This window comes from Parasteatoda tepidariorum, chromosome 8, assembly GCF_982258835.1.
Source record: "Parasteatoda tepidariorum strain Cologne lab strain chromosome 8, Ptep-v5.0, whole genome shotgun sequence".
Taxonomy (NCBI): domain Eukaryota; kingdom Metazoa; phylum Arthropoda; class Arachnida; order Araneae; family Theridiidae; genus Parasteatoda; species Parasteatoda tepidariorum.
Window position 1 is genome coordinate 51667921 of NC_141762.1, and position 13151 is coordinate 51681071.

The window sequence follows — 13151 nt, forward strand, 5'->3', positions numbered from 1 at the left end:
GTAAAATCCAACAAGAGTAGATGGATTTTTTTTTATTCATATTCAAAGATTTGTCATTAATTGATTTTGTGACTTAAAGAAATTTCAATGATGAATAACTGTTTCTCTTAGATCTAAGTGACTGCAAATTCGAAAAATTATTGTTTGGAAGTGGACCATGTTTAGAAGATTTTACCTTTAACAAAAAAAAAAAAAAAAAAAAAAAAAAAAAAAAGACACCTGTGTTTCATGCTGAATTTCATAATCATCAATTTTTAAAACTCTTAAGTATAATATTTTCCCTTATTTTGACCTAAATAATAATACAAAATAACGAAAAAAAATATGAAAACTACGTTTCATAAAAATTTTGCGACAGAAAACTTATGTCCAATGTTGACGTCTATAATATAATATGCTTTACAGTTGAATATAAAACTATGTGAACACAAAAAATTAGTACAATTGTACTGAGACTTGAATATTATTAAGTTTCATAGTTTACATTTATAGTTTTTTGTAGCGCCAATGTCACAAAAATTTATTACTAAAAAAAAAAAAAAATCTCAATTTATTCTTGCGAAATAATAAGCCTCTGTTTATTGTTATATTTTTTAAATCTATTTTATGCAACTGAAAGTCATGCCATAAATTATTGCTGGAGCAATGAAGCAACCGAGCCACAAAGCATTTCACAACTTCTATTCAGGAAAAGAAACAAGCATAAATAACAGCCCGAGATTGGGAATTCTTCAGCGATGCCTATATTGTAAAAAAAAAAGAAGAAAAAAATTTTACAAATTCTTATATGTTATAAATTCTGAAGCCTCCTTTTTGTAAGGTTTAACGTCGCCTGGCGATGTGATTTTTAAAAAAAAATTCTGACGCCTAGAAAGCGATGCTCGATGGCAAAAAATGATAGTTTCCTTTAATAAAAACTGTAACTAGAAGAACAATTCAATTGTATTCAAACTGCGAAATACATATTCAAATTTTATTACAAAATCATGCCTTATTGTAATTAAGCTTTAAACTTTTACAGCTAAAGATGATCTTTTACCAGGAGGAAAATTTTTATGCCACCTCATGCATATAAATGATGATATAGATATAAAAAGAGATTATATGTTAAAATTAGAAATGAATCAAAAATTGGTTGCAATACACGGGTTTCTATTTGAATCCATAATTTCAACCAAAAATAGAAATTTCGACCAAACTGGAATTTTCTATACATCTCTACAATACATTCTAGTTAAATATTAATACAAATTAAGAAAAATCCAGAAAAATTATAAATTATTAAAAATTTTATTTAATGAAAACATATATAAAGAGGGCGTGAAATGAGGTTAGCAGAAGCAAGGGCTTAAACAAACAGTCGCAACGAATGCTGTCACTGTTGTCGGTGAATTAAGAGACAATTGGTGAATTGGTATTTTATGAAAATTAATGAAAACAAACTTATTAATTTTTGTAATAAGAAAATTAGGTTTATCATTAAGTTACTATTTAAATTCGTTCAGTTAGAATTAAAAAATTGTTTTAAAAAATGGCGTCAAAGTACTTAGTGCAAATTTGCATTAGTGTATGGATTCCATAATTAAAATTTTGGATTTGTTAAAAAAATTTATTGGTTTATAAAATGAAGGCTTGGGAAGCAAATTTTGGCAAAAAATTAATTTAGCAACATAAATGCACATTTATTTAGCAACTTACTGTTGATATAAAATCACTATTTGCTCTATTGTGCTGTGAATATTAAAGTAGTACTTAAATACTTTGCATTTACTACTAAAGTGCAGCATTTTCGCTTGTTTTGATTAATGTGTTTTCAATGTGATCTGTAATTTACCCACATTTGCTCAATGGCACATTGGTCAAGCGAACTGGCCTTCCAAGACAAATTAAAGAATTTTTTAAAGAAGTTGCAATTCTAGAAAATATTCCTTAAAACATTTTTAAAATCATGCATTCCTTTTTGTATTTTTGACAAATTGTATTTCATGTACTTAACTTAAATTTTCTCAAATAATAACGATTATTGAAATAAAGCTATTAAATCAACAATTTTTGATGAAAATTTTACATTTGTAACAATATTTGAGCTTTAAAATATACATTAAAAATAATATTAATCATGCTATACTTAAATACTTTTAACTAAGTCATTCTATGAGCACACAACCGAAAAAACAGTGAGTTCCAGTGCTCTGCACTAACATTTTCTTTTTTACTTTTTTATTAAAATATTATTTTGCTTTGCCTTCGAATTAACCAAGAAAATATAGCCTTAAATTTTAAAATACGCCGATTCATAAACTCATTTACTCTGAGTTTATGAATCGGCGAAAGTTCGATGTGGCACATAACAAACATTACTTGGAATTAAAATAAAATAAAAAGCAATATCATTTGAAAGCAATTGCGGGGGGGGGGTGGATTAAACCCTCATGACATGACCCTTTTGTCAGTTGCAATTGATTATTTACTAGGAGTAAATGAAAATCATCTTCAGTTCTTTTAAAAGTCTAAGAAGTTAAAACGGAGCTTTTAAAATCGTTTTAAAAAGAATATTTTATTCCTTGAAAATATAGTATCGCCGATTTCCTGAATCATTATCCCTGAAATATCTAACATTAAAGGAAATGCTTTTGATTTGAAATGCTAATTTCAATTTTGATTTGAAATTATAAGCCAAATACAATTAAATAAGATTTTTCTTCTTTTTTTTAGAAAAAATAGTTTTTTACTCCCCTCCCATCATTTTCTTAAAAATTTTGAATCTGAAAAGCGAAAATATTGGACAGAATTTTAACCAGTGGCGTGCATAGGGGGAACGGCCCCAGGTAGAAAGCCAGCCTCAGGTATTTCTAGCAATACGTATCTGGCTAAAGGAGCATCCAGTCGACGACTAAGAACACTAAAATTTAAAATTATGAAATTAAATTATTGCAACGATATTTTTTTTATCAGTTAAATATTAGGATTAAACAAACTATTTTATGAAGAATGAAATTAAGTTTTCAAACAAATTTAAAAGTGAAGTTTTATGTCATTAAAACTTGAATTTTTTTTTTTTACATCTAAGAAAAATTAAGAACATTTAGGCGAAAATAACAAACCATAAAATAATCCCCGCATTCATTTATGTAAATATATTTTTAATAAAAAAATATAAATTAAAATAAAAAGGAATTTAAATTATGAATTTAGATTTTTAAATGGATTTTTTTCTATAATTAAATTGCCTTATTTATTTATTTGACACTACTATTACTCTAATCCCCTTAACGGGAGCCGCTAATCGAAAAGTTAACCCTCAGAATCCACGTGCTTTGCACGCCACTGAGTAAAACAAAATCAGAATGCGAAATGAACACAATTGCATCATCAAGAATTATGTAGAAAAAGTACTATCATCAAAATTCGGGAGTGGAAAAAGGCATTTTTTTTTTCCTTTTCATTTTAATGTTTTTTATGGCTGAAGAAATTATATTCGTTTTTTTTTCTAAAATTACGTCACAACCACCTTTTGGCTAGTGCTCCTTAATGAATTTACTACGCAATACGCAACGTGTTACTCATCATCGCAGATCATCTTTTATTTGCCAAGAATCTCAAGGTGATTTGTACGCATGTCTTCACAACCTTGAATTCTCGAATTTCAATCAGTAAGCTTATTATCTTGAATTATTTCGGATTGAATCACTCCCAAAGCTGCACGCATTTTTTAAAAGAGAATTCGCTATATTTTAATTCTAATAAATTTTATATATTGTGAAGAACTAATATAAGGTCCTTTCATTTTATAACAAACTGTACAAGATTTCGGACGGCTCGTCGAACTCTATTTTTAAAACACTATTTTCATTGACCGGCAACACCGGCGAGAAAGGATTTTGTTTACTTTTTCTCTGTCGAATTTTGTGCAATGGCTGCTCGTAAGAAATTTAGTAACGGGACCAAACCTTTTCCAATTAGAGGTAAATTTTGATTAATTTATAATATATATGTTTCAAAAAGTATGATAATACTTGTATTTAAGTAACTGGTGTTTTTTTCTGTAATTAAATTGCTACGAATTTATATGAAATTCTAATGCGTATTTTCAAATGTCAAAGTTGGTTTTCATACAATATTCATCGAACCTGATAGTTATTTTTAATAGTAAAAAACTCACAAATACTTATATAGTTTATCTATAATTATGTTATCATTTACCAAATGTCACGATACGTGGTATAAGCTTGAAATAACATACAATTAAAATTCGTCTAGATATTGGGGAAAAAAATCTGCTAAATTCATATCTACTCTAAAGCAGTCAATACCTTGGTTATTTATATTTCTATATTAAATAGAAATTTAATATAAACACCTTCATACCAATTAAAGTTTTGAATAATGCAGTATCCCTAAATTTGCTAAAAAAATACTTCAACATAATGTGAAAGAAATCCTGGTGCTGTTTTTAAAAGAAAATTCGCCAAATGTTTTATTTATCATTCCTTCATATTTTATTTTACTTAGATAAGACTCTTTTGTAAGTTTTTTAAGTTAATGAATACCTTAATATCTATAAAGGAATTTTGAGTTTTTATAATAAAATTTAAACTTAGTTGGTACTTAATGTTTAAAATGAGAAATTATTTTATAGTGAGTTTTTTTCTTTTTTTCTTGTTTGTAATTAAGATTTTTTTACCTGATTTTCACTTATGTTTTTATTAGCAGATGTATGGTAAGTAATTTATGTTAATTTTTATGGAAAATAATTTATAGTAACATAGAAACTTGTTTAATATTGAGTTGTATTTTATAGGAACATTTGTTTTTATAATACCCTATGCATAAAAACAACTTTGTCATAAACTTTATTTGTATATTCATGCTGGCTCTGTTTATTTTTTGTTTCTGTTTGTCCTGAATGTCTACCCTTTTTTTTAAAAATTGTTTTCAGTTGAATTATTTAAGATAAATATTAAATTACTATAAAACTTTATTAGTAGTAAATTTTTTAATGTTTAGATAATCCATTTTACTTTATCTGAGACGAGACAAAAATCTATCAAACTTTCTGATATACTAAATTTGTGTTTACGAAGAGGAGTGTAAAATTGTTAATAATTCAGTGAAATTTTCTTAAAATAACTAATTTTTTTATTTTGCATTACATTTCTTACGATATTTTACAAACCACAAATTTAATATTAAAAAATGAGAATTGAAATAAAATGAATTAGTTATTATATATGTCGATCCCACTCCAGACGAATTTCTTTCTACCAGTTTGTGTTGATAAAACAGATCAAATGGTAGCAAGATGCATAATCTCATCCTGCTTTTTTGCAGAAAATATATTTTCTCCAGACAATAACAAATTATTTATTGCAAAAAACTTATTATGAATTTTAAAAACTAAAATGGTTGTGAATATAAGAATTTGATTTTATCTTCATCAATTACCACTCTTCAGTGATAAACACTTGTACTCAACTGGCAGCAAATGTTAAATGTTAAGATTATTTTTCTAATCCATGTTATGGTGTATAAGTCTAAAAAGGAATAAACACACAAAAGATAACTATTGAAAATTGGAACTATTGCGGGTGCCCTAGTGTGATTATTTTTCAGAATTAATAATTCTGGTGACATTGTAAATTTTTTAATTGTAAACCTGCTCTTTGTGTTTTATGATTAACCATCTTTAATTAGTAGAAGCTTGTAATTCAAAAGAAGTGAGGGGCTCTATTATGTATAATATTTAAGATACTATGTAAATTTTTATTCTAAAAACTTTTTATCATTAAATATTTTTTTTCTTACATTAAAGAAATTATAAATATCTAAGTCTTAGATTTGTACAATTATTTGTGTAGGTATGAAACATATATTTAAATGAAACATAAGTCAATATACTTCCTGACTAAACTTTTGAAGTTTGCCATTTTTCTTCTTCTTTTACTTAAAAAAATTAATTTCTCAGAAAAGTTTTTTTTAAATTTAATGCTGAATTTTTTCTTCCAATTTCTTCAAATTAATACCAAAGTTGAAAAAAAAAAAAATCAAGGTGCCCAAGCCTACTGTGGTATTTTCCAACCTCACCACTGCTGATTTACTTATCAATTATATTTACATCTTTTTGTTTCCCATTCTATTGCCCATAAGATAATTGTATCTGGAATATGTGATTAATCATATTTCAATTTGAAATATTGTTGAATTTGTAAAGAAATTAAAAACACGTTTGAAACTTTTTAAACCGAATACCTCTCTTAACCGAATGTAGGTTGCAAGTTTTTACTACATTTTACCCACAAACTTAGTTTTTCCTTTTCTCAAATTTATCTCAAATTTATTTTCTCAAAGTATGAAAGACTAGCATGAATGGAATGGAATGCCAAGGCATTTTATTTAATGCTGGATGTTTGTAGGCAAAATATGATATTTATTTGGTACTTTCGTTATGCTTTTTATGTAATATCTAGGCATTTTACAGAATGTCAAATGATATTGAGACAATTTATTAGACTATTTAAGTGCTATTTAAGCGAAGGATGAAAAAGTCCTGATAAGGCTATTAATGTTAGCAGCAAAATATTAAATGCTGACATTCTATACTGTGCCTACAGGGCCGGATTAACCTATAGGCACACTAGGCACGTGCCTAGGGCCTACGAAAAACTTGGGAGAAAAAAAAATTTTGACGAAAATAATTTAGTTTTAAAAACAAGTGTATTTTGCACAAAATTATGAAGATACAAATAAAAATATAATATTTTTCGGTAATAAATTATTTTGCAGAATCTTATGATCTAATATATTACTTTTTTGCGATTTTTGGATTCAACAAAATCTTGTATTATGCTGTCGAATTCCAAACTACGCAAAATGTCGTATTCAATAGACATAAGTGCGAGCGATGCCAAACGATCTTGATTCATTGTTGAATGCAAATAATTTTTTTTCAATTTTAATCTGGAGAACTTTCTCCTTCTGCATTTGATCCAAGAATCGACAAATATATTCTTAAATATCCTCTTATATTATATCCTCTTTTTGAAAAGAGGGGAGGAGTGGGAGAAGGAGGGGAGGGCCCAAAAACGGCTATGCCTAGGGCCTACGAAAGGTATAATCCGGCTCTGTATGCCTAGGTATTTTAAAGAAGCCTAATAGGCTCCTGCTCCAACACTGCTCCTCCATATACATACAGCACTGTAAAAAAACTAATATTTTGTTGGACAAATTTAAGTAAAATTGTGTATTTAGACACTCCCGAACAAATCACATTGTGCAACTGACAAATTCTGAGCCCAAGGTATGTGTGAAGTCATGTCTTGTCACATGGTGTTCAAAGTAAATCGCAGATGTATCCTACTTCAGCGGCTTTTCATTTGGTATTTTATAAAACTCTTAGGAAATGTTTGAAATAAATATTTTAAAACATTGCTGGTTAGTTTTACATATACAATCATATACAATGCCTAGGCATTTTACACATGCACCTAGGCACATGCTGAGTTTCAGACTTTTCCAGTAACATTTATGAAGGATGTTACCTCTATAATCTGAATACTTCAATTATTCGGTCTCTATTACTTTCTCCTGCCAGTATTCAAATGCTTCTCACAAACTATTTTTAATTATATTTCCTAAGTTTTCTATAAAAGATGTATGAAAAATTTGGAACAGTATAGTTTGGCACATGAAAAGTGACATTTTAACATGAAACTGCTCCTTATTGTTTCTAGAAGTATCTTTCAAGTTTCTAAAATTTTCTCTAATTTGTTGCACTATTTATAAAACTTCAATTGCCTACAGTAAAATCTGTTTTTCACCAAAAACTTTCCTTCCTGAACAATATGAAAATCATATTTCTAGAGCCTGATTTTGGTAATATTTCTTGAATTTATTAACTTTTATTGAGTTGCCTTCTAGTAAACATGGGTACCCTAACCTCAATATGCCCCAGTGATCTTTTCCCCCAATTTTTGGTTCTAGGCCTATTTTGTAGTCTGTCAGCTTACCTAGATTACATACTATGTTTGGCCCAGTATCAGATTCCTGCTCTTTTATCATTGAGTTTAATTTTCAATTCAACTCTTGTTTAATTTTGTTAAATTTTGAACAGTCTTAAGTTCCTAGATTGCTTGTAATATCTAGAGTTCTATATTGCATTATAGATGGATATTTTCTGATTGCTATTTTCTCTAATTTATTCATTTTTAAAAATACAAATTAATGGGTGATGATAAACAGTTCAAGAATATTAACTATTTTTTTATTTTATTTCTATTAGCCCATAGCCCTTGCTTGATGAATATATTCTTATTTTATAGTAGAATGAATATTTTATGTTATGCATTTCTTCCTGTCATACAGAGGGCGCTGTAATCATTCACAGTAATTCTGATAGTATATCACTTGTGTGACAGGCAATGGATTGATAAGAAAGGCTTAATGAGAAATGTAATGAATATTACACCATCATATTGTTTGTTTTTGTTTACAATTATTAAATTTGATTGTTATTAAATGACCTTTTTATTCTTCGCAACATTCACTAAGCCTTTTCTGAAATATATAATCAGTTTTAATTGACACTTAAGTTCTTAACAGTAATATATATAATTTATTTAAACTTATCTTCCTGAATTTTGACTTTTAAGTGCTTGTTTTTACTTTAACTTTAATGTTAATGTCGGAAAAAATCCTCTAAGTGTAGTAGATTTTTGACAAAATATTAATTATCTATCATTATTTAATTACATTATAAAAAAAAACTGGATATTTTCTGTGGATATTAACAACATTTAGTTGTATGAATAATTGTAAAGTAGGGATTATTAAGGCCAGGTGTGGTAATAAAACAAAACATTTTTCTATTTCTAATTAGATACTTGGAACTTAGATTTAAATACTAATTGAAAATAGAATTTTAATGTTTTTAAGTTTTCTCCTTAGACAAGTTGTTAGTTTGATGCAAATTGTAAAAACCTTTTAGTTTTTGCTTCTTTAGCATAACAGGTTAACATAATAAAAATAAAACAAGAGTAGAGAGCTTAGGTAATCATGTCTGAAGTAATGTTTTATAATTCTAAAAATAAATGTTCAACCCTGGTGTACAATCTATTTTGTATCCAGCATTTAGTTATAATTTGTCTTTAAATCAGACTGGAAAAAAAAATAGGATACGGGTCAAGGCAACAAATTTTTAATATAGTCTACATCAGTTTTACTTGCATACGTATCAGTTATACGTATTTTTATTTCTTTGTAAAATGTAGTAGTTGTCGCTGAAATGAATTTACATCACTTCCTTGTTACTATTTTTGTGAATCAATCTGGAGTGTTTTGCAATATCCTTGATAAAAGGTCAGAAAATATCAGACTTTGTATGCCGCTACTTGATTAAATCAAATTAATCTCTAATTCATCTTATTTTTATATAAAGAAAAAGATATGGAATGCGATCTTGATTTATCAAGATTGATATTGCACTTCACTCTCTTTGGATATTGCACTCTTATCTGATTTACAGATGAATACGAATTCTTCATAATCCATCTTTAAATGTAACTAAAGGACGCTAAACTTACTGTAAAAATAAAAATGCGTATTATGTTAAACTAAGACTTTTAACTGAAAGAACTCATCGAAGTTAGTTAAATTATTAATAGCGACACATCAGGATTTTCAAATTCAAATCTCAGTTGTACCAGAAAAATCTTGGGCTGAATTCTAGGCCCATTTGAATCCCTGCGATGGCTGGTCGAGACGAATCCTACACACGATTCGCACCAACCACAAGGCAGACTTAAAATATCCCGAGGGGAAGACGAATCATGGATCAGTCTACTTGCTGTCGGGCTAACCGTGGGAAGTTTTCGTGGGTTTCCTACCCATGTAACAAAAATGGGTGTTAATTCTATCAAAAAAGACCTTCAGGAAGGCTAGTTTCTTCAAATGCTTGATACAAGAGTTCCCTTGTCTGCTGGATTGGGTTCAAACTTATAAGGCTACAGAGTTGAACTTTGGTAATCGTATACTCAGAATTTGTCTGGCTATCCAACGTCGTTTGTAAAATATGAAATAAATTACTGGGCCACATTTTAGCCACTGGGCCACGCTACCGCCAGCATATTTTGAATTTGGTATCTAATGAAAAGTGATTAACTCAGAGAAAACACGTTTTGGTGCCCTCATTTTTGTAGTTTAACACACTTCAAGTCTGGTTGTGTTGCTGAAACCATCCATACTCTTAAATATGTATAAATTAAGTTTCTTGGAATAATCCTGTGAAGACTTAAAATCTTCCATAATTTTACCGAATAATTAAATATTTAGCTGCTTTTGCGATATTATTTATAGTAAAATGCCAATATAAAAACGAAGTAGCACATTTCTTTTGAAAACAAAAATGTATTTTTTAAAAAACAATGTAATGAATAAACCATAGAGTTGGACCAACTCTATGGAATAAACTATGAAAAAGACGTGCATTTATATTGACTTAGTAGGTACTTCCCATCTCGCTTTCCAAACCAAAATAAAATGGGTTAGACTTTTAATTAATATTTTTCTGCTAGCCATATTCAACTTTTATTGTAGTTCTCCTCAGTTTTTATTTCAGCGAAATCCATAATTCTGTTTATTTCATTCATTTCCAGCTTGTGTTTATTCACCAAAAAACAAATTCATTACAAAACTCTATTCAGCTTTAGGACTGTAAATTCGACTGCCGGATATAAAATCTATTTTAAGATTGGCATTTTTTCTTCGTCTTATCATTTATATTCTTCTAGCAACACTTTTTAGGAGTCATTGAGTTAAACCACTAAAATTTTAACTCAAGCTTTGTGCTATGTGACATTAGAATGTTCCATCCTTTGATGCAGAATTTATTGTTAAATATAATTTATTATACACAATTTTAAATGTGTTCCGACTAGCTAAAATAATCAAATTTTAACTAGAGCTTTGTGCCTGATGTCTAAAAGTTTTAATTGTTTCTGCTTGCTAACTGCGAAAGAACAGAATTTATCGTAATCATAATTATTTCCAAATTCTATCGTAAGTAGAAATTTTAAATATCTTTCGTTTCCACAGTTGCAATTTCAAAGTCTACAATTTGTATGACTAAGTAAAGGTTGCTAGCGTATGTCAATGCGTCAAGCTAATTTGAAAATCTACATTATTTTCTAATTTGCCTATTATTTTTTGGCATTTAGGGAAATGTTCAATCTCAATTTATCTAGCAATCTTGCAATGGACCTTTAATAAGATATTTACAAAAAAGCCTTCATTAATCTGCACTTGCTGTGTTTTCTTGACGCATTACAAAATGTCGGCTACAGTTTCCAAAGAACCGAATTAATCAAATAATTTTATAAAGGGCCGGAATAGCCTGGTCGGTAGGGCACTGGACCCATGTCCAAGTGTTCGTGTGTTCGATCCCAGGCCGGCCGAAGACTCCCCGTGTTGTAAAATGGTGACTGATGCACGTTAAATCTGTCGAGTTGCTAAGTCCTCCATGTTCCCTTAACAAATCAATACCTCTGGGGGTACTGATCCAGGAGTTGCCTTGTCTTCTGGATTGGTTCAAAATTACAAGGCTACGGAGTTGAACATTAGTAGTCGTAAACTCTAATTGGGTCAGCTGTTCAACGTCAAATATATAAAAAAGTAATTTTATAACCAAATAGAATTAATCTCTAATCGCAATTTTTACCACTTTCCAATTAGTTCCAGCACTCAAATTTCAGCTGAACCTCTGTGCCTGATGCTATTACAAGTTACAATTGTTTTTTAAATAGTGCAAGCGAAATTAACCGCCAATTCAAAATTTGACCTCTTTCTGGAATAAGCTGATATAAAACTAAAAATGGGGCAATAGCTCTATTTTTGATAGACTAAAAACGTCGGATGCATTACTTTTGTAATTAATTTCTATTATCACCAAAAATCCCGCTTAGTTCTTGAAAAGTAATGCGCCCTACATTTTTGTTTTAAAAAAGTAGATTAATTTCTTCCAAGACTTGAAAAAATGTAGTTTTTTTTTTTTATTTAAATTTTATCTGTATTTACTGTACATGTCTGTAAATGAATAGCGTGATAAAAAAAATGTAAAATAACACTGATGTAATGAAGCAGCTGATAAAAGCCTGATAAGTATGTTTGTAAGATTTTTGCTAAAATGAACGAGACAGCCCATTTTATTAAGTAATGAATAAAGAATTGATTTCGTCAAAATGATATCTAGCATTTTTTCCCAATTTCCATGGACGTTATGTAAACAAAATTTATATTGCAAATATATTTGTCATTGTGAAAATTCAGTCCATTGTTATCAAGCAATAATTTTTTTTATGATTTATTGTTTAAAGTACAATTGAATCATATTTTAAAAATTTAGTACTTTTTCGTAACTTGGATTTCTGTTATAAGTTAAAGGAACTAGTATTTTTCAGGGTTCGCCAAGTGGGCCCACTTTGAAAAAACCCGCCCGGGTTTTATTGGGCGGGCCCACCTTGAAAAAACCCACTTGGAACGATAAGTGGGTTTTTTCAAAAAAAAAATTTTTTTTTTTACTAAAACTTATTGTTTTGCATTTACTTTTATATAATTTATAGTGCAGCATAAATTTCTCATGATTTATATGATTAAGTTTTTAATATTAGTAAAGTAAAAGAAACTGGAATCTTCATGTAATTTTACAGTTGGTATCTACTATTGAAAACTTCAAGTGGGTTTTTTCAAAAAGTAATATTTTAATGATATTAAATCAAATAAAAATTTAAATAATATACTCTGAAAAGATCAATTTTTCAAATATAGTTGCATGCTTTATATATTAATAAACAGGTTATTATTATTAATTCATATGTTTAAAAAAATTGAAAAGAATTTTTTTTTTCTTTTTTTACCAAGTGATACATTAACAAATTTAAACAGTTTTATTTTCTGGCTTTAAAAAAAAAAGCTAAAACTTTTTATAAGAGAACTTTTTAAAATTATTTATCTAAAAATGAAATCATTTTCCTAGGGTTAATTATTTGAAAACAAATGGGACAAGTAACTGATACTCTTTATAATTATTCATAGTTTTAATTCCACTTTCTATTAACCTTATTATAAAAACATGTAAGACCATTAAATATTTATTTCAGTTT

General features: G+C 28.3%; 1 protein-coding gene across 4 annotated transcripts in view; it reads left to right on the top strand.

The window, feature by feature from the left end:
• The first annotated feature begins 3326 nt into the window (after window positions 1-3326).
• The window catches only part of LOC107450223 (6-phosphofructo-2-kinase/fructose-2,6-bisphosphatase), a 50243-nt gene continuing 40418 nt past the window's right edge, over window positions 3327-13151 (top strand). Inside the window, exon 1 of one of the 4 annotated variants that reach the window (XM_043049892.3) lies at window positions 3327-3965. In XM_043049892.3, coding sequence (XP_042905826.1) covers window positions 3914-3965 — 52 coding nt within the window. In that variant the 5' untranslated portion in view covers window positions 3327-3913. The remainder of the gene's footprint in view (window positions 3966-13151) is intronic. The other 3 variants (XM_071181398.2, XM_071181397.2, XM_043049888.3) reach the window with 3 other exon arrangements.